Genomic DNA, 23226 nt, shown 5'->3' with positions numbered 1-23226 from the left:
ACACATAACACACATAATGCCTGTTATACATATGTCGCACATTATAAATGCATTTATGCATGACACACATAATGCCCCTTACACATTTGTTGCACATTATTAATGCTCTTATACACATGACACACATAATGCCCATTACACATATGTTGCACATTATTAATGCCCTTATACACATGACACACATAATGCCCCTTACACATATGTTGCACATTATTAATGCATTTATACATGACACACATGATACGAACACTATTGCACAACCAACCCACCCGCAGACAGCACTCGCACAGCCACTAACACTGTGACCTCTGCCTCGGCTTGGATACAGATGTTTCCTCATACATCTTGCCTCAATAGGCTATGCAGCTCCTGGCCAGTTCTGCTAACGTTGGGTGCCTTTTTTGCTGAAAATTCATCTTATTTGCATTGTTATGTGACCAGGACACACAAGGTGCTTCCAATGATTAAAATGATATGTGGTATGCCTACATTCTGTGTGCGAATGTGGCTGTACCTGCATACGGAATGCTATGTTACAGTGATTTCCATGAATACACTATTTCATATGCAGATACAGCCTCACTCACACACAGAAGATAGGCATGCTGCATATCATTTTAATCAGCAGAAGCTGCTGATGCCCCTAAGCATTCCAAATGTCCTAGGCAATTGCCTAGTTTGCCTATGCCGGCTCTGCTTAGAGACCTTCTAATGTGGTTTCTCCCTATTGAAAAGCCATACTGGTCAAAAATAGCCTTCACTGGCTACCTCTGATGTTATCCTTCCCACCTGTGTAACAAGGATTGTGGCAATGTACAGCCAAATTCCTTCTTTATCTATCATCATTTCATGATGCTGATATCAGTGTTGGTAAAGGAAAGGACAAATGATGCCATTGCTGTATACAAATATTATTACAGGAAACATTTCTTTCTCATTTGACTATAGAAGTGGAAGCCTGAGGCTGGGCTTTAAATTCCACTGAGAATGCATGGGAAAGTTTGCATTAAAGGAGGGTCCTCTTGCTATCAGACACTATGGCACAGTTGTCTAGGTGATCTAGTCTTTTATTGTGGCAATATTTCCTGTTGCTGCACTGAAGGGCAGATTTATTAAGCTTGGCAAAGTGATAAAGTGTCTGGTTTTTATCACCGGCCAATCAGCTCCTAACTGTTATTTTCCAAACTAAGCCTGTAACTTCACAGTTAGGAGCTGATGGATGGTGATAAAAACTAGACACTTTATCACTTTGCCAAGCTTAATAAATCTGCCCCTCAGTATTGAGCCTCATGCACATTAGATGATTTTTTTTCTAAAGATAATGCTCATTTTAGCCCTTCTGAATGATGTCTGATAAAGCAGCCGCCAATCATCTCTGGACTGCCTTGTTACAGGCTGTGTTTAAAAAATGACTGCAGACGGTAGTTTCTCCATTTTATCAATTTTTTAAGCTTTGCGCCTCTAGCCCAATGAGCACACTCTCTTGGCTCTTCTTCGATGCTATTCTGATAGGATCAAAATGGGCACTCAGAGGGGAGAATGTACTGAGACATGAGTTCTTTTCAGATAGAATGTTGCTTTAGGCAACCAATCAGAATCTACTTCTTATTTATTTAGCATTTTCTAGAATATAAAAAATGGAGTGCGGGATGTACTAGGGAAAAATGCGGTAACACCCCCGGTTTCTGGGGTTTAACTACATTTTCAAATGTACTAATACCTGGTCGCCGTGTCTTTGCAGGGCAGGGTATCGCCACCTTTGGGCTGCTATCGCCGCAAGCCGTAGATGCCTACCCCCCTCCCCGTCCTCCATCAAACTTCCTTAGCAGTATGTCACAGCCGGATGTCCTTCTGGCTGCAGGGGGGGGGGGGGGAGGAGGCGCCGGGTACAGCTGCTGGGCCAGGGATGAGATGGAGACCCCCGCACACCACATCACAGGTATTGGGGGTAGGGGGCCTCCGTCACCGCTTTGCGATGCTAGGCGCATATGTTACATATGCACTAGCATCACTGCGGCGTCGTGACTAGGGGCAGCGATGAATTTTAATACATCCAGCCCAGTATCTGATTAGCAACATGCCATGTGAAATAGAACTCCCACCTAGGGCCGGTGCATCCATTAGCTTTAAGCAGCTACCTATGGGCACCGGAAGCTGAGGGACGGTCTGCTGTCACTGCCTGGTGTTAAAAAAAGACAGTGGCGGCTGCTGCAACACTTGCCACAGGTGCACCAGGCTCTAGCCACCTGCTTGAGTCTGCTGCATATGTGGGCTGCGGCTCTGAGTGGCAGTGGATGGCTGGGGGACATGACAGACAGCATTAGGAAGAAATGGGTGCGATATGCATGGGCAAATGATGAGCAGGTTATGGAGGTGGAAGAGGACATTCTGTACGAGAATGGACGCCTAGCCTGGAAGTTGACCTGGAGGAGGATGGAAGCCTTACTGGGGAAATGGCAGATGTAGTGCGGCTGTTGCCTGGCGGTCTGATGGGGACAAGCATCAGGAGCCCATGCAGGGGGCTGTGCTGCTGTATGACCTGCATCACCTGGCACACAGTTTTCACTGTATACAGTCTAGATGCCAGTTCTAGCCTCTCTCTGCTCCCCACCTGCCCAGCCGATACCCTACCTCCACCCGCCCTCCTAGCAGCGAATCGCGGATCCACCCAGTCAGCAGGTGGCAGGAAGCCAGCAGAAGTGTCTGCTGCTGTGATCACCAGACACTGACACTGGAGATCTAACCCCCCACCAGCACTTTTCTGACTTGAAGGGGGTGGGGGGAGCTGGGCAGGAGGAGCAGAGCAGACTTTGATACAAAGCTACATTGTCATACCCTCTATTAATTTTCTGCTTATCCTTAGATAAAAATGCCAGTTGTACTATATCTATAATACTGATGCTCTATTGGGATAGTGCCTTTGCCATAATTATATAGTCCATGGTCGTCTTGGACCCGGCACAGGTAAAAAAAAAACACTGCAATATTCAAAAATAGTTGATTTTATAACTTAGTCATTTGGGTTTCAACCATGTGTTCCCTCCTGAAGACATGGTTGAACGCCGAAACAATGAAGTAAAAAAGTAAACTTTTTTGAAGTACTGCAGTGATGTGCCAGTTGTTTGGACCTTTTGGACTGCACCCAGCTGTAATCCCCGCTGCCTCTGGAGCAATGCAGGGTGCCCACGTAGGGTGCGGCTGGTGTAATCCCTGCTGGACTCCTGGAAGACTTGCACAGTAAACAGCCCGCTAAAGTGCTTTACTATCTCTGTGTCCTTTTCACTGTCCATGCGTCCTCGCCATCACTTTCTCTGCCTTCCACTGTCTCTATCCCTGCATCCCTGTCAGTCCTACTCCCTGAATTTTGACTTAATTTGTGTGCCATAAAGTGAATTTTGGCTTAAGTAACAACATACATAGACAGTGTGAATCATTAGGTGTACAGCGTGTTGGTCGACAGTCATCAGGTCGACACACCTAGGTCGACATGCTGGGTCAAGGTCGACAGGTCATTAGGTCAACACAAGCATTAGGCCAACATGGGCAAGGTCGAAAGTCAAAGGGTTGACATGCGTTTTTTCACAGGTTTTTTTTACCCAAATGTCGACACAGTTGACATCGACACTGAAACGTAGCACCACGTCCCCTCGCATGGCTCTCTGAGCTCACCATGCTTCGGGCACAGTGCCTCGTTACGTTCGGCACACTATTTTATTCTCCCACCATGCCCTAGGGGATGGTAGGACATGAAATACTGCCTGTCGGCACATTTTGGCTCAGAAAACAGTGAAAAACCCCATGTCGACATTTTGACTGTCGACCTTGCCCATGTCGACCTAATGCTCATGTTGACCTAATGACCTGTCGACATTGTCCCATGTCGGCCAAGACCCATATTGAACTAGTGGTGTCGACCTAATGACTGTCGACCAACATGCGGTCGACCATATCCCCATAGACTTACATAAACCTGTAAGTGTTGGTGTGTATGAATGTGTGGTGGGTGGTGGTGGGAAGTAGGCAGACAGTTTGCCTAGGTCGCCGAGGAACCTTGCACCAGCCCTGCTCCCACCCTAGAAGATTTCCCCCTCAGTGTCTCTCCCATCTGTTCTAGAAGATGAATTTAGCTTTACTTTCACAGATTACCCAGAAATAGGCTGAATGTTTATATTGGTTATAACAAAAGTTTGCATATGATAGAAAAGTTTCTGATTACACAAACTAATATCAATATTGAAATAAAAATCAAACATAGGCTAGCCTTAATGATAAGCCAGCACTTGAATCATTTCTACATAGCACACACAATCTGGACAAGGTAAGCAAAACAATGGCACTGTTCCATGGCAGGGTATAGTGGAAGATCAGTTCAGACTTTTAAACAACCAGAGTTCTTTTATTAAAGAGAGAAACTTAATAGAACTTAGAGAGCAATCCTACACATGATAAGCAGCATCCCTAGACATTAAGGGGGTTATTCTGGTTGATTCGTGAGGCTGCGAATTTGCAGCCTTGCAAGTCCACCAAACCCCTCCCGGCGAATGAACTCCCCCCCCTCGCAGTGCGGGTTCGCCCCCGCACAGGCTGCAAATGGATGTTTAGCATAAACATCTATTTGTATGCCGCGGGTAACTGCCCACATCTTTCGATGGTCGGCGCATATAAAACTGACTTTTAAGTCACTTAGATATGCGTGCACGCTAGCACGGATATGGATGGGCAGCTGACATCCAATGACATCAGCTGCCCGCCCCCCCACATCCACGTCACTGCCTCATTACCATGAGAATGCCCAGCATTCTCATGGGAATGCCCATGGAACGCTGGGCGTTCCCATATGGTAATAGGGCAGCCCGGTGCCTCTTACCCTTCTCTGCCCCCGCACGCCGTCATGGGAAAGTTTGCCATGGGTGCACGCACCCTACGTCTGCACATACGCAGAATCACTCCCGCGCATGCGCAGATGCGAATGCACAGAGGACCAAATGCACTTGAATAACCCCCTAAAGGTGGGTAAACATTGTATGATTTTCCTTAACAATATGCATAATAACAAAAACAGTAAAGATATCATCATGCATAATGTTCAGTGTGTACCCAGTATATCCCGCGGATGGCTAACGATAACCCCTATCATCTGACCATGTAGTCCAATCTGACGATATGTTTGGAAGACTCCGGGTTTACATCACTGAACCATATTGTCAATAATATGGTTCAGTGTTTGACCCAGGGATCATTGATTTTGCAGTATCGCCGATATTGTTAACGATATTGGTGGTGCCGCATATTGTATAGTGTATAGAGTGCACTCGATTGTACTTGTATAAACAATTTAGACTACTTGTTATTACTTAAGACTGAGCTTTCCAAACTCCACCATTACACTCCAAGTTTTAATGACATCAGCCCAGGTAGTTGAGGCAAATTGACTAATTAAAGGCCCCCATATGCGATTTTGGGACGATTTCATCCGATTTCGGCACTTTGGGCCGATAACCGGGTGATATCGGGCCAAAATCGCAGTTGTGTGACATCTGATCCGATCCGATGCACGGTCCCGTGCGCATCGGATCGGATCAGGGAGGTCGGACGGTCAGCACATAAGATCATCCGACCTCCCTGTATGCTATGCATATGCCTGCCCACCTGACAGGCATATGCATACAGACTGGTCTCTGAGCACTAGCGCGCACACACACTGACCTGGCCGGGCATGTGAATACAAATAGCAGCGCTGCCGCTGTGGGACGGGACGGGCAGTGCAGTAGTGGCGGCTATTAGATTTTTAAAATACCTGTCAAATGACCGGCCGTTCTCTGATTGGCTGAGAGCTCTCTCAGCCAATCAGAGAACGGCCGGTCATTTGACAGTTATTTTGAAAATGTAATAGCCGCCACTGCACTGCCCGTCCCGTCCCGCAGCGGCAGCGCTGCTATTTGTGATCACAGCATGCCCGGCCAGGTCAGCACTCAGCATCACTCGCCGCACCCGGCGGAAACTCATTTGAGAGCCACCGCCCGACTCCACTACTGCCGCCGCCCGCCCCCACTACTGCCGCTGCCCGCCCCACTGCTCCTCACCGCCCTGCAGCTCCCCATTTGTGGAACCAAGCCACCGGACTGCACCCTGGGACTTACCTACGGGATCAAGATAGGTAAGTATCAGTGTGTTTGTGTACTGTATGTATTAAACTGTTATTTTTCTAAAGTGTCAATGTGTATTTATTTAACTATTTTTTTTTTCTGTGGAACTACAAGTGCCAGCGGGCCCTTTAATGCCCCGCATGCTGGGACTTGTGGTTCTCCAAGTCCCAGCATGCGGGGGAGGCTTGCTGGGACTCATAGTTCCACAGGAAAAAACAATAGTTTTTATTCTATTTTTTTCCACAATGATCAGCCCGGTGGCCACCGCACAGGGCCACCGGGGACAGCACCAGGCTTCAGCCTGGTCAGGTAAGTCCTGGAGGGGGGGGCCCTTTATTGCGGGGGGTCCCCACTCCCCCAGGACCCCTGGCCAGGCTGACCGGTCAGAGGGCTGAATGCTTTGGCCGCGGGACCTTATATAATAAGTGCCCCCCGGCTGTGGCATTACCCTGCTGGCTGGTTTGGCCTGGGGCTGGTTCTTAAAATACGGGGGACCCCTGGTCATTTTGTCCCCCGTATTTTGGGAACCAGCCCCGGACCTGGAGCCTGGGGCTGGTTTTAAAAAAATCAGCGAAGCCCTATTTGTCGGGTTTCCTGATTTTTTAATACCAGCCCCGGCTCTTTCAGCCTGGTGATGGTTACGGCTTTTTTTTTAATAGGTAAAAGGGTGACAGCTATAATTATGCCCTAACCCAGCCCATTATGATAATTTTGGTCACATGTGACGTGTCAATAGCCCAAATCGAGACAGTGTGTACGGTGGTACAATCTTTTTCTTGCGACTGTTTGGACGGGAGTACATCAGACGTCGCCAGGGCCGGCGCCACCACTAGGCAGCTTTAGGCATTTGCCTAGGGCGCCGGCCACTGGAGGGCGGAAGATGGAGCAGGTGTGTGTCCCCCTGGATGGTATGGCCACCTCCACATCGCCCATCCTCCCCCCGCCGCCCATGGAGGGGCAGCAGCAGCCTGGGTCCTGTGGCATGGAGGTGAGCATCAGTCCAGGCACCCTACCCCACCGTGAGCCGAGCCGCGCCGCATAAAACCTCTGGCAGCTTATCCAAGCTCTGCACTCTGTGCAGCTGCTTGCGTCTCCAGTCTGCCCAGGACTCCCCGGCTTCTTCAGCAGCATGCGGCTGCCCAGTCTCCGGGCTGACTAATCCGGACGACGAGCTCCGACTCCCCGCAATAACCGCCATCTTCCTGGGGTCAGGTTTAGATTAGTGTGGGGGGAGTCGTCCCCCCCCTTGAGTCACGCTGCAAAACTCCCGGCGGCAGCCCCCAGCCACGCCGTGCCACAAAACACTCCTGCACCTCCCCCAGCAGGTGAGCGCCGGGGCGCCCCCCCTGCCTGGGGCGCTCTGGCACCTTGCACCGGCCCTGGACGTCGCAAGTAAAATTGTACAGGTGTGTACGCGCGTGTCGGCTGTTGTTTGTGGACGGTCCGACGGGAGTACAGTCGGCCGAACGCTTCCAAGAAATAGGGATGTGTACCCAGCTTTAGCCCGTTTGTTCTACATGCAGCTAGATTTTACTACTGTATATCGTCAATAACTGCATGTACAGTATAGGGACCTGAAAATGTCACTGAATTATATAATTAATGATATCAGGGGTTATTCAGACCTGATCACATGGTTGCGAATTTGCAGGCCAGGCAATTATTGATAGACTGTGCATGCATACGGATCGTAGCGCACATGTGCTAGGCCATCCTGCGATAAAATACTGCTACTTTTGTTTGCTGTTGTTTTCTGGCCATTCCCAATATAATCAGATATAAAAATCTTCAAAAGTATGATTAAGCTCAGAATCAGGAGTATAAATTAGACAGCAATGACATGTATGGAAATTTTATTTTTACTGGCACATTCTGGGCTCTTTTGGATACACGGGCCCGATTCAGACCTGCTCGCTGTGCTGCGGGTTTTCGGAGCCCAGCGAGCAGATAAATGCCACCCCATCCCGCCACACTCGAGGAGGGGCGGGGCTAATTATTTAGAGCATGCCATTTTTAGGCCCCCCCCCCCCCGAAGACCCTCAAATTGCGGGATTTGCCTACTGTGGGCGGGGCTTGATGACGTCTAGATCAGGCCCCGCCCCCGGAATTGCTGCTGACAGTCTTCTCTCCGAGCTTCTCCAAGAGAGGAGACTTTAAATGTAGGCAAGTATGACTATAGTGCCTCCAATTCAGGAAACTTGGACATAGCATTCCAATCTCCAGCATGACATTGGGGCTGCTCTGTAATACACAGATCAGCTTTATTGATCAAATCTTCAGGTCAATCATTTATGTACTGTGTATAAGCTTTAATTAACTTGGATCTGTTCTGTAGCAACCACAGCATCATACATTGTGCAGGAAGGATTCCAGTGTCACGCAGTTTAACTGTAGTGATCAAAAGTTCAGCTTACTCAGCTGAATCTAGAAGCTTTAAGTTATATTGCGGTTATTACCAATTGTGTATGGTAAATTACCTGCGAGGCTGCTATGGAACGTACGGTTGATCAGTCATAGTGGTCAAAGGTTCTGATCACTTAGTTGTAAGCACTGTTAAAGATGTAACATAAACAGTACGTTAATAAATCTATCAAAACTGCCTAAGTGTGCTACTTATAACAGTTCAAGCTTCAGAACCTCTTCGTAACAATGACCTAGTAGTTGATATAATGTAACATAACTGTGCCACCAAGTTCCAGTGATGTCAGCTGGCCGCCCCTCGCACCTGCGTCATTTGGGCATTTGCGTGAGGACGCCCAGCGTTCTCATGGGAACGCCCATGAAACGCTGAGCGTTCCCATTTGTAATTAGCCTGGCCCCACGCCCCTCCATGCCCACAATGTTGGGTGTGTGCACTCGGCGAACAGTTTGTTCACCGTGGCTCACCGCACCCTGCATCTGCACATGTGCAGAAATGCGTCTTCGCTTGCTCAGATGCAAAACGAAGGGGCGGATGCTTACGGACCAGAATAAGGTCCATTATCCCCACCCCCTCTCCATAGACCCACAAATTGTGGAATTTGATTGGAGCATGGGTCTCCTCACTGGGCTTCTCTGCAGTGACGCCAATGGGGGGAGGGGGGGCATGGCAGTGGGGCTGCTCTGTAATACATGAATCAGCTATAGGATTCAAAGCTTCAGCTCACTCATCTGTTTACATAAGCTTCAAATTACTTTGTTCTGTAGCAACCACAGCACCATACATTGTGCAGGAAGGACTTCCAGTGTCACACAGTTTATCAGTAGGAATCAAATGTTCAGATCACTCAACTGGATATAGAAGATTAAAGTTATACTGCAGCTAATACCACATTGCTGATTGTGTGAGAGAAATTGCCTGTGAGGCTGCTATATAGCACACACGGTTGATCAGTCATTGTGGTCATAGGTTCTGATCACTCGTTTGTAAGGCAATGGTTAAGATATCTATAAAACAATTTATTTAATGTAATCATTTTCTTGTCTACAAGAAAACTTGAGTGGGTTTTCCCTGGTCCTCCTACTGAGGCATCAGGAGAATAGGGAATGACCATTATAGCTGCCTGCTGTATTGACCCCATTAGATATGTACAAATAACATTTATTCAAAAAAATATATTTTATTTATTAATTATGGGAAAATAAGAACATTTATAGATAGAAGTGGAAATACCTGCCCCTATTGTCTGCAGCACAAACAAAGTGCTGAGAGAGGGTAGGCCACATGTTATTGGGTCTTATACTTCTCAACATGACCCTCTCCAGGAGGGACACAATGCTCTGTTCCTGGACTTCCCTCTTAATTTATGATTGCCATCACCTGTCTTAAACGTTTTATGATTACCATCACCTGTGCTTAAACACCTTTCCTATTAATTAACCTGCGGGATGTCCAGGAATAGAGCATTCTGTCGCTCCTGGAGAGGGTCATGTTGGAAGGTATGGGATCATACATGTTGCAGTTTTGGTCATTCATGAGGGCACCATAGAATACACTGGATACAAATCGCATTCATGACATCTATCAGATGCTAATTGGAACAGAAGGGGAATCTGGTCAGCAGCAGGGCCGACAACGGGGGGGTGCCCTGGGTTTCAGGTGTCCAGCTGTCCCGGGCCCCGGCCTCTGGAAGGGCCCAGACAGCTCATTTTGCCCAAGGCATCACCCTCCCCCCCCCCCCCCCACCTGCACACTGCCGCCCACTCGTCGGCTCCCCAGCCAGCCACACACACCACACAGGGCATCCCACGACACAGAGGAGGAACGCCGATCAGAATAATCCGGGCGCTCCCCTCTGTGTCCCAGGCTCGGCGCTTTGCACTGTGCAATGTTTGCTCATGACCGAGGAGAGGCTGAGCAGCACCGAGGGGATGCAGGAAGGTGATGCCGCGCCACCGCCACTGGGTGAGCAATTGGGGAGGGGGGGCATACTGAAAGTCAGTCCCGGGCCCCAAAATGCCCATCAGCAGCCCTTGTCAGAAGATATCTACATCTGACATTGGGGCAGATGTATTAAGCCTTAACAAGAGATAAATGCACGGGTGATAAGGAGAGAAAAACATCCAACCAATCAGCTCTTCACTGACCTTTTTTAAACACAGGCTGTAACATGACAGTTAGCAGGTGATTGGCTGGACATTTATCTCTCCTTATCACCCTTGCATTTATCTCTTGTTAAAGCTTAATACATCTGCCCCATTGTACTGTATGTGGTCCTTGTTTCACCTCACTAATTACCACCAGAATGCAGACTACCTGTTGCTGTGTGAATCTCTTTAACATATTATGAAATTTAGCCTAGGACCGGTACTCATTAACATAAACTTTAAAACCCCACAGCTAATATCCTTGCCTCATGCCATGTGCCGTGTCAGGAACGGAAAATATATATTTTTAATTTTAACAATGTACCTTTCGTTTTCTCATATTGTTATTTATCCATTTGCCCAGTTGTTATTTTGTAACACATATTTAAACTAGGCTTACAACTAGATAATCATAATCAAATATAAAGAAGGAAGGTAAATACTCTACTATACAGTACGTTTATTTGTAGGCGTTAACAAGAACAATTGCACAAAATCTATGTGTAATTAGGTTAATTGAGGTCGTGTGCAGTAGTGAATTGGCTTAGTCACTCACTGGCAGGAAATAAATCACAATATACACACACTAGATTGCTACATCAGTTGCCAGATTCAGCAGAGTGAATTTCACTAAATGATACCAATATCTTATATAGTTCTTGTGATCCTGCAGTGACACAGTCCGTAACCTCCCATAGGAAGCTGCTGGTTCATTTCCTAGTCATCCGTACTTTATTATAGTGCTACAAAAGTATACATACTGTGCTAAGCTTTGCAACCAAATGCAATACATCCTGAAACTTAATGGCCACATACTGGCATTAATAACACTGGTATGCACTTAGAAATGCGATTGAAATTGCAAATGACAGCTCTTCCGATAAGAGCTGTTCGTTGCAAATGAAGGCCCAGGGGATTTAGGACCCAGGAGTGACGCGATCAGGGCGGGGGATGCTGGGATTGGATCCCTCTCAGATCCCTCTCATTGGATAATGCCATATTAAGATCATGCTCACCATGATAAGCTCTGGAATGTATAACTATTTCTAGAAGCATGGGTAGAGTGACGCCGGTGGCCGCAGGACTTGTTGAGGGGGACCGGTGTGGGACCTTTCCCACAACTATGTGGAAATAAGCCTTAAAGACTATAGGGCAATTCCACCTATAGCTGGTGTTATCCCCCACATCAAAACCCCAGTGGTGGCTCTTTAGTTCATTTGGAAATGCAGTAAAAAAAATAAATTGTGTGTTTGTGCCTTAGTACAGTATATCCACCTTGAATGTGTTATATCATACTTGTAGAAACAGAAATGTATATTCTGTATATGTAGGCACTGCCAGGGAAATGGTTCTGGTGAGTTATATAGAATATTAATATCACATCTTTAAACAAACAATTAGCCAGCTACAGTGAGAGTAGATAAGAGCCGGATTCAGTTTGGTTCCACGACTATTGTGAAACCGCACACGCTCAGGACCTGTCCTGCACATGTGGCAGTGACGTTCGAAGGGAGGGACAGGGGTAGAGGCGGCCGGCATTCAGGAAAATAGCGGCGCGCTGCCCTCCCCATTTTTCCCCAGGCATGGCAAGGCCAAGGACTGCGTTGTGTAAGCAGTTTCCTTGGCCTTGCAATCCCCCTGTACGGTGAGACTTACTCCGGCTTGCAGTTGCAGATGAACATCGCAAATGATGGTCACAATATTCATCTACAACTGCGATCACAGTGTTAGCAATCAAGAAAGGAGTTGGTTTGCGCCTCCTATTAAATCTGCATTCAGATTTGGACTGGCCCATAGGGGAACGGGAACCCCTGGTGGGCCCAACTGCCTGGAGGCCCTGCTTTAGCTTGTCTCCAGAGAGGTTCCAGAGTACTCTTGAATTAAACATTATACTGTACATCAGTTACATTATACTGCACTGGAATACATGATGCATTGCTGTTACTAGTCTGGTACATTATCATGCATGCAATATCAGTATGTATCACTGCACATATTTATAAAGTGCCCCATACCATGCACTCTAATGGTTAGTCAATCTTCTGTCATGGCTGGCCACACCCCCTCTGGAGACTGGTCACACCCCTACATATGGACCTCAGCTTATACAATCTAACCCATACCTTGAAACTGTCCTGAAAAATGGGACTCCCTCGTCCCTCCCATGGCCGGCAATGTCCTGCGGTGTGAGGGGCAACTGTGAGACCCCCCTGCCTGTCACCGCTTTGCAGGGAATAGACACTGCGTGTATGGGCACAGGTTCTATTTATTGAGGCAGGGGGACAGGGGGCATGGCAAGCAGCTGACAGTGCAATGGCCATGACCACATAGTGTCAAAATGGGGGCGTGGCTTCAGGATTGTGAACATTACGCAAAGGCATACTCCCTTTGCCCGAGGCCAAGTCCGTGATCAGGCAGGTGCACTGCAGGGAAGCGCAGAAGTCCCGACCTCCCATACAGGAATGTTGGGAGGTGTGCTATCCTGGATGGGTGTATTTACTACCTATGTTAAAGCTAGTATCTGTACAGCTTCATGTGTATAGCCCACCGCAGGGGTGTCACTGATCTATGTGATGCCCTGTGTAGGCCTGTACCATGTGCCATGGAAAGAGGGCGCGGCTTCAGAGGAAGCATAGCATTGCATCCAGATGCCCATTTTTTCACTTTGTGGGAGATGCTGATTGCCCATGGAGACAGTCAGTCCTCAGTGCTGTTCCTACACTCTGACAGGAGATGGGTACTGCCCAGAATGTCACTGAGCAGGCAATGACATTTTGGTACTACCCCTTAGCAGATGACACCCGGGAGAGGTGCCCCCCCCCATAGTAACACCATTGCTGCACTGCCCACAGTTTTTCCTTCCAGATTTCTGACGGCCATCATTAGTACTGGCACTTATACCTACCCATGCTGGATTCAGAAGATGCAACAAAACCATGGATTCCATTTGCATACATGAGCCTCACAACAGCATTGACGCCTGGCTACACACCCATGACACTAATACAAAATGCATCTCTTGCGTGCATTCACAAGGTACCTACAACTGACACCCAGATAAGCAGAGAGACCTAGCCAGATTGCTAGCCTTGCAATCGACTCAGAATCAGGCCCCATTTACTTTATAGATATTTAAAAAGGCATTAGTGACTAATATAATAGGGAGAAAAATAAAACACATATATGTACTGTAGAGAGGAAACTAAAAAAAAAACACATTTCAAGACTATTATTTCTTAAATGTCTCCAATCTGAGGAAGCAGGTTTCACATCCATTCTAGAGTTTCCCACAGAACATGCACTTATTGCTGCACTTCAAGTAATGTGTGATTCCTGCTGTTAAAAGCTAGTAACCTGTATTTTATTACTTTTTTAAACTGATATTGACCTTAGCAGGAATATATTAATGCCTCCTGAACACCGACCTCAAACTATATGCTAAACTTATAGCCAATAGACTAGGCCCCCTTTTACCTTCCCTTATCGCAGCTGATCAGGTAGGCTTTGTACCGGGCAGGCAGGCCCCGGACAACATCCGTAGAGTACTTAATATTGTCGAGAGCTGTGAATTTGAAAAGACCCCTTTGTTAATTTTGTCCCTGGACGCTGAAAAAGCGTTCGACAGATTACATTGGGGGTACCTAAAATCAGTTCTGCTTAAATATGGATTCTCCGGTAGATTTCTAGATGCCATTTTTGCACTTTATTCCTTTCCCTCCGCGAGGGTGTTTAATAACGGTTGTTTATCCAATATATTCAATATAACAAATGGCACCAGACAAGGTTGCCCCCTTTCTCCACTCATATTCGCCCTAGCTATGGAGCCTCTCGCGGAGAAAATTAGGAACTCTGCCCGCATAGAAGGACCAGAACTGGGAGGGATAAATCATAAAATTTGCTTATTCGCAGACGATGTCTTGCTGTGCTTACTTAACCCGGAGGCCTCGTTATGCGAGCTTCACAAAGTTCTGTCCCTTTACTCTAGTGTATCATACTACAAGTTGAATACCACCAAGACGGAAGCTCTCCCTATTAACATTCCCTTAGAGAGAGTTGAGCGGCTGAAAGATCAATACCGATATGCCTGGCAATTGACATCGATTAAATATCTAGGTGTCCAAATCGCTAGGGCCCCTGATATTTTTCGGTGCAACTATAAGCCTCTACTAGGAGCGTTAGATAAACTGATAGGGGAATGGGGTCTTCATGAAATCTCATGGTTGGGCCGCATCGCAGCAGCCAAGATGGTGCTGCTCCCGAAGATATTATATCTGTTTAGGGCCATTCCAAGGATACCCCCTAAATCCTATTTCTTAGAATTCAATAAATTATTTACCAGATACATCTGGAAAGGATCTAGACTTCGCATAGCTAAACAAGTCCTTATTCTTCCCAAACAACTGGGTGGGGTGGCATACCCGGATCTGGGGTGTTACTTCTCAGCCTGTGTACTGAACCAGGCAAGGGACTGGTTCGCCATTGGGCAGGTGAAACCATGGGTGTCTATAGAGCAGTCCTTTCTGCCTAAAGTCTGCCTGTCGGAGTTGTTCTGGCTGCCCAGGGGGGAAATTACCTCCTGGGTGGGCCCAGAAATATCTATTAGAGATACCCTACTAACTTGGCATGACTTAATAGCAAAAGACACGGAAGCCTCCCTGCCTGATCCGGACTTGGCCATCATGATTATAGCATCTCTCATCCCCAATTTAAAATTAGATAACTGGGGGCCTTATTTTGGTTCATTCTTTCTGACAAAATCCTTCTTAGATGGAAAAAACCATGTGCACTGCAGGGGGGGGGGGGGGCAGATGTAACATGTGCAGAGAGAATTAGATTTGGGTGAGTTATTTTGTTTCTGTGCAGGGAAAATACTGACTGCTTTATTTTTACACTGCAATATAGATCTCACTTTGAAGTAAAACCCCACCCAAATCTAATTCTCTCTGCACAAGTAACACCTGCCCCACCTGCAGTGCACATGGTTTTGCCCATCTAAGAAGGATTTTGTCAGAAAGAATGAACCAAAATAAGGCCCTGGGTAACAAACGGTATAGCCACACTCAGAGATATTTGTCCAGTAGGTAATCTTATGTCCTTTACAGAAATTTCAGAGAAATATGATATACCACGACAAGATTTCTATAAATATCTACAACTAAGACACTGGCTGACTGCAGCGGTTGGTAGACCTGTAGTGTCACTCTCTTTTCCAAAAAGACTGGTCCTAGTCCTGACCTCGCAGAACAATAAAGGAGGCATCTCTAGATGGTACAACGTACTAGTCAATAGATTACAGTCGGACAAATTATTATCCCAGGTCAGATGGGAGACCGATTTGGGTAGGACCCTTACTAGGGAAGAATGGGACCGTATCGCACTCTCCTGCTTTTAAATTTCAAAATGTTTAAGTCATTCGGAAATGTTTTACAAGCTATGCCATAGAGCTTATTTCACCCCTCGGCGGATGCATACAATTTGGCCGACAGTCTCTAACCTCTGTTGGAGAGGGTGTGGATCTGTTGGGTCCCTTCTGCATATCTTCTGGGACTGTCCAAAACTACGGCCGGTATGGGGGGAAGTGTTTGCCCTGTTGCGAGAAATTGTAGGGGTTCATTTACCTATGGATCCAGTTACCGCGCTGTTCCATCTATCTCCCTTCATCCCAGAACAAGATAGCTATTTAAATGGTCAGATCCTAATTGCCACTAAAGCGGCGATTGGCCAGTACTGGAAGTCCCCGGAAACTCCTGATATCCATCTCATTTTGGGTAAAATTCATAAACATTATCTATTTGAAACGATTGACTACAAATATTCCTTTTCCGCCAATTCTATACAATCTAAGTGGCTTAAGTGGGGTGCCTATAGAGAGAAAAGAAACCTCCCACTAGGAATCACCCTCCAGGTGGACCCTGCCTCGATACTGTCAAATGTCTCTGTTGATGTATGAATGATTGCCCTGGATTCCCTTCCCCCTACCTCCTTCTTACCCACATGTCTCTTCCCTTGTGTGTCTGTCCTCTGCGACTTACTACCTATGTCTCCATGTCTTTACATCCCTGTCTTATGTCTAGTTCCCCCCCTCCTTGTTTATATTGGTCAGAGTTTTTTACCTTCTGACCTGATAAATACGTCAGTACTTTATAGTCTTATGCTATATGTACTCATTTGTACCTTCCATTTCTATCCTGCTACTGTTAATTTATGTTGTGGCCTTAGTACTTCATGCTCAAAATTTGTACTGATTAAATAAAAACTATTCTAAAAAAAAAGGAATATATTAATGCCACCCATTTCTTTATTAAAAATATTCTTTACCACGTTTTTCAATTTTTTTTTACTTACTAGAATTTCATTTTTGTGATTAGGAAAATGCTAGAAACTATCAAATAACTTGTGCTTTCATTTATTGTGTCATATCTATTTTGCTATCGTGAAAGAACTAAACAATTAAAGGTAAATTTACTAAAGTTAGATTTTAATTGATTTTTGTTTGATTTCAATCAATCTAAATTGATGTTGTGTTTCAGTGAAATTGTGTATGGCTCATTAAATCAGTTGGGGATCTAAATGCACATTTACTAACAGATGATTTTTTTTGTATTAATTTTTAAATGTTACTAAATGTGCAAGTTAGCCCCTGTAACAATAAACACCTTTACTAAACACCTTTTAGTAAATTTGCCCCTATGACTAATCCTAATGCATCCATATTTGCCATCCTACTGGAGGCTCCCATTTCAGGGAAGTCCGGACCATATTCAGGGTGTATGCGCACGCAAGTCAAGAAATGGTGTTGCTGTGCCTTCATCACATGGGGGATAGGGATTTTACATGCAAGAGACAGCAGCTGCAGTTTTGCTTTTTAGCAAAATGGCAACGGAAGCTGAATCAGGCCCTATGAGTGCAAAATATTACATTGGACCTTAATGTGCCCATACACTAGGGCAATACACATTGCATGAACAGCAAACAAATCACGTGATTGACATCAGGTCCAATGCGATGCACGGTCCCGTATGCATTGCATAGGAGCCTGTGACTCACATCGGCTGCAGGAGAGCTATGTTGGATTGCAGCCATGCCAGGCAGGCTGGGATCGCATTTATTTATTTATTTATTTAGAGTTTCTTATATAGCGCTTTACAAAGGAGACAGTGATAAAACAAACAGGGTAACAACAGACAGACTTGGAGGTTAGAGGGCCCTGCTGCAAGCTTACAATCTATAGGGATATAGGAGGGAAACACAAGGACAGGCATCAGTAATAGCATAGCAGTCCCACCAAGTTACAAGCTATATAATACATGAGTGCCTCAGAGGGTTATACGTGTGGAACTTAAATATGATAGGCTTGCCTGAAGAGGTGAGTTTTCAGGGAACACTTGAAAGTCTTCAGGCTAGTGGAGAGTCTTGTGCGTGGAAGGGCATTCCATAGGATGGGAGCAGCCCGATGAAAGTCCTGTAACAGTGAATGGGAGCTAGTGATCCGTGCAGAAGAGAGACGCAGATCTTGTGCAGAGAGGAGTGGTCGAGATGGGATATATTTTGTGATAAGTAGAGAGATATATGCTGGTGCAGTATGGTTAATAGCTTTATATGCTAGTAGAAGTGTTTTATATTGAATACGGTAAGATACAGGCAACCAATGGAGGGACTGGCGGAGCGGAACAGCAGATGATGAGCGTCTTGCAAGGAAGATCAGCCTAGCAGCAGCATTTAAAATGGATTGCAGTGGCGAGAGTCTGTTCTTGGGAAGACCAGTTAGGAGACTATTGCAGTAGACAATGCGGGATATAATGAGTGCATGGATAAGAGATTTGGTAGTGTCTTGTGTGAGATAGGGTCGTATTTTGGATATGTTTTTTAGATGCATGTAGCATGATTTGGAGACAGATTGAATGTCAGGATGGAGCGATGGAGATGTCAGGATGGTAACTGTTCTTAGTTGGCGGTAATATAAGTAATTCCATTTTGGAAATATTTGTTTGAGTTGGTGAGAAGACTTCCAAGATGAGATGGCAGAGAGACATTCAGAGACTCGGCCCAAAACCACTGGTGACAACTCTGGGGTTGATAGATAGATTTGAGTATCATCCGCATATAAGTGATACTGAAACCCAAACGAACTGATGAGTTTGCCAAGAGAGTAAGTATAGATTGAGAAAAGCTGAGGACCTAAGACTGAGCCCTGCGGAACTCCGACTGACAGAGGTAGTGAAGAGGAAGAAGAGTCAGAGAAGCAAACACTGAAAGTGCGATCAGATAGGTAAGATGTGAACTAGGAAAGGGCTGTATCATTAAGAACTAGGGAGTGTAGTGTTTGTAAGAGAAGAGTGTGATCCACAGTGTCAAATGCAGCAGAAAGATCTAGAAGAATAAGTAGTGAGTAATGGCCTTTAGACGTAGCAGTTACCAGATCATTCACCACTTTAGTCAGTGCTGTCTCAGTGGAGTGTTGAGAGCGAAAGCCTGAAGGAAGCAAGTCTAATAGGGTGTGAGAGTTAAGAAAGTTTATATATTGCATGTGATATATGGTATGCAAAAGGACCACATATGATATATCACATACGTTCCCGGTCCAGAAAGGTTACGAATTCAAGGGGGAATTACGTGCGTCTTCTCCCAGGGGAGAAGTCACACAAGTGTACGGTCAGCTTAATTCATATTTGTAACAATGGCAGATGTTCATGAAATGGAGCATGTACCAGCAGACTGCACATGTGCATATCTCCCAACTGTCCCGATTTTTACGGAAACGTCACATTTTTGGGGGACGTTCCCGGGTCCCACCCGCGGCCAGCAGTGTCCCGAGGTTGGTAAGGGTGTAGTTCTGAAATAGCTCTGTCACTGCTGATCTGCATATAGGAGACGTGGCTATTGGATGTATTGCGTCTTCTGAGCACTCTTGGGGACCGGAGAAACAGTATTAGGCTCTGGTCGCTTTCACAATGCCCCTTTTGATGCCCAATGCTGATGAGCCACCCAGCCCCGCCCACTTGCAGTGATTGACAGCAAGCTTCCTAGTTACATTTTCCCAGTGCTGGGCTGAGCTGCTGTAATTGTGCGCTGGGGCTGGCTGTAGTATGGCTTTATAATTCTCTGGTACTTTTTGAGGGTATGCCCAGCAGCTAACACAGGGCCTTATTCTAGTTCACTCTTTCTGACAAAATCCTTCTTAGATGGACAAAACCATGTGCACTGCAGGGGGGCAGATGTTACTTGTGCAGAGAGAATTAGATTTGGGTGAGTTATTTTGTTTCTGTGCAGGGTAAATACTGGCTGCTTTATTTTTACACTGCAATATAGATCTCACTTTGAAGTAAAACCCCACACAAATCAAATTCTCTCTTCACATGTTACATCTGCCCCCCTGCAGTGCACATGGTTTTGTCCATCTATGAAGGAAATTGTCAGAAAGAGTGAACCATAATAACCCCCACAGTGCTGGCCAAGCACCCACAGCAATTAAATGGGGGAATGACAGTAAGGGGGTCCTGTGAGCATAGGCCATGTCCCCTGGTCGCAAGAGCACTCCCCAAAAATGTTGTTGCATGTGTCCATCCTTTTCCTCCTCCAAACCTGGGAGGTATACATGTGCTGCTATCACAATGAACATGTGTCAAGATGCCGCTACAATCTAGCATGCACTGAGGTTTTCCTAGAGCTGTTATTGACAGGAAGTGACCATTGGACCTCCCAATAGTTTACAAGCATGTCCTCTGCCATCAGTGAGCTTGTAGATGCAAAAAACATGGCTTCTGCATTGCTACTGTTGTGTCTGCATAGTGTTCCTCAATGTTCTTTGTTATTTTGCATATATGTAGGCTGCACATGTGTGTACAATTGCAAAATATTTTATGATGGCTCCAGTGGGGATCTTTTTTCAATTCTGGGTTGCAGTTTGCACCTAGGTTACTTGTTGTTTGTTCTATCCATTCTGTGCAAGCTATGGGACCCTGTTTATGCCATATAATATTATTATTATTATTATTATTATTATTACTACTATTATTATGATTGTTCTTATTATTAATACTACTACTACTACTACTACTAATAATAATAATAAAGAAATAATCTGGAGATATTTGTGATAATTAATTCTCAACTAGACTCAAACCACAGTTTGCAAGTTAATGTTATTTTCATTTATTACTTATTATTAAAGCATAATTTATTTATTTTACTAATATAGAATGATGAGTCTGTGTATGAAGATTCCATCAAAAAGGATTTACATAACAGGAAATACATCAATGGAGATTCTGTAATTTGCCAAGTAAGTAAAGTATAGGTAAATGTTAATAAATAACAAATACATATTTACAGAGATGGCAAATACATATTTACAGAGACGGGCCTGATTTGAAAGAGGGCGGGGCTCATCAAAGGAGCCTGAATGGGCCAGTATTATAGACATTGCGCAGCGTGGGGCAGAGCCACAATGACTAAATTTGTGTCGTCTGGTCCCCACGCACACACACACACACACACACATCAACAAGGGGGGGTTTGGGGGGTTGCTGGAAGCTGGGACCATTGTGGGGATAACACACTAGTATGTTTTCAGAATGTGCGAGAAAACTGGAACATCAAGGTATGACATGGGAAGCACACGCAAACTCCACACCCCTAATACTTTAATATGGTATTTAACCCATCACTTCAGTGCTGGGAAGCAGTCATGCTAACCACTACACTACGAAGCAGTGCAATTGCTTTTCAGTATGTTGCCTACCTCTTTAACTTTCTGATCTTTTCAGCTTGATGACGAGAGTCGAAATTCTATTACAAAAGATGATGATGGAGACATGAAAAAGAAAAGGTATAGTATTCTTTGTTAAAATAAAACTGCAGTGTGCATATCTCACAGTATGTACTCCAGGCACTGGGGTCTTTGCTCTGCTGTTCTCATAACTACTGAATGACATGTCAGACCGAAACTGACACATTTGTATGGTAATTAAGGAATACCTACAGTACCTATTATGCAAACCTTTCATTGTAGAATTTTTTTCTACTATTTATTTTTCATTGAGCTCCACTATCTGATGTACAACTTCTTTTGTATGTAAATGACTTGCGTGAAATAGGATCCTCGAGAGTTCAAGTATCGAAGAGTATCTGGAGAGGAAAAGTAAATAGACAAATTTTAATCCGATGATTAGGGACATGCAGGTAGAGGTGCTCCATGTTTAGAGCAAATTACATGCAAACTTTCTATTATTTAAATCCAAAACAACCATACCCCCTCAGGTCACAAAGGCTCAGAACAATGCCCTCCACCAGAGCCTCTTCCTATTTTTTCTTTTATTTTGCTTGTAATGATGTTGAAATAAAGATGACAAACTGTGTAATTTCATTTTGCCACACAGTGCCTCCAATTTACATTGTTATATACAGTGTACCTAGTGTATACTCTGCCATATTACAGTGCCTTCTGCTCCTATTATGCCCTACTATAGTGCCTTCATGTCGGAACCCTGGCATCCAGGGTTTAGTACATTTAGAAAGTCTGTGAAAACACTGAAAACAGTGGGAGGGGGGTGCAACTCACTAACCAGATACTGGGATCCCTAACCCCAAAGCAGTGGCACTCCCTGCAACAACTACGCCCATGCTATACGGCAGGAATGGGGAACCTCAGGCCTGGGGGCCGTATGCGGCCCCCGTAGCCGGTCTGAGTGGCCCGCCCTCCCTCCCGGTGGCTTTGCCGGGAGTCAAGTACAGGGGAATTCTCGCGAGAGGTCGGTAGGTCTCGCGAGATTCCTCTTAATCAACAGTAGTCGGAACATGTCAGTCCTATTCAGCGGCAGCCGCCAGAGCATGGGACGGCTCCAGCAGAGAAATTTTTACATATGGCCCCCGAAGTATTTTTTCCCCATACAAATGGCCTTGGCACAAAAAAGGTTCCCCACCCCTGCTATACGGAACTGTCCCTACAAAGACCTATTAGAAAGACACCAATACTATAAGCACCATCAGACATAAAGTGCAAAAATTAGACCAATGCATAATTAATTAAAGTAGGTCATTATTTAAATATTTGAAAGTAAAAATTTACTTCAAACAAACCAATACACAAATTTTGTATTGTGTAAAAAAATTATTTCAACATTACGTTACTTTTGTTGCAGTTTCAAGGAAACAGTTGAGAGTAAACAAGATTCTTCAGCATAGGGGCAACACAAAAAATGTATCATAGCAACTGATCTGTACAAAATTGATATTCATGCTAGAAACAAGGAATGTCTATTGCATGTGCACATGGAAATATTCACAGTTGAAAAGTGTGATTTAAAAGGAAAAGGGGGTTGATGTTTCAAACAGTGGAAAGAGTGGAGAAGTGGACCAGTGACGAAGTTGCCCATAGAAACCAATCAACTCAGATTTACTAAGTGGCGTCTTTTACCAGCCACTTTTTGTCTGTGGTTTTCTCTGTATTTTGGCATAAAATATTAAATGCCATTTTAAATTTGAGGACATAATTCATAGAATAAGCTTGCCAAAG

The 23226-nt window shown here is 45.3% G+C and overlaps 1 protein-coding gene across 1 annotated transcript in view; it reads left to right on the top strand.

Annotated features, from left to right (window-relative positions):
• Nucleotides 1-23226, top strand: part of SLC28A3 (solute carrier family 28 member 3) — an 83786-nt gene that overhangs the window by 7997 nt on the left and 52563 nt on the right. Inside the window, exons 2-3 of the mRNA XM_083158337.1 lie at nucleotides 20911-20994; nucleotides 21479-21540. Coding sequence (XP_083014463.1) covers nucleotides 20911-20994; nucleotides 21479-21540 — 146 coding nt within the window. The remainder of the gene's footprint in view (nucleotides 1-20910; nucleotides 20995-21478; nucleotides 21541-23226) is intronic.

The sequence above is a fragment of the Crinia signifera genome, chromosome 1, assembly GCF_055691185.1.
Source record: "Crinia signifera chromosome 1, ASM5569118v1, whole genome shotgun sequence".
In the NCBI taxonomy this organism is placed as follows: Eukaryota; Metazoa; Chordata; class Amphibia; order Anura; family Myobatrachidae; genus Crinia; species Crinia signifera.
This window is presented reverse-complemented; position numbering and strand designations above follow the sequence as displayed.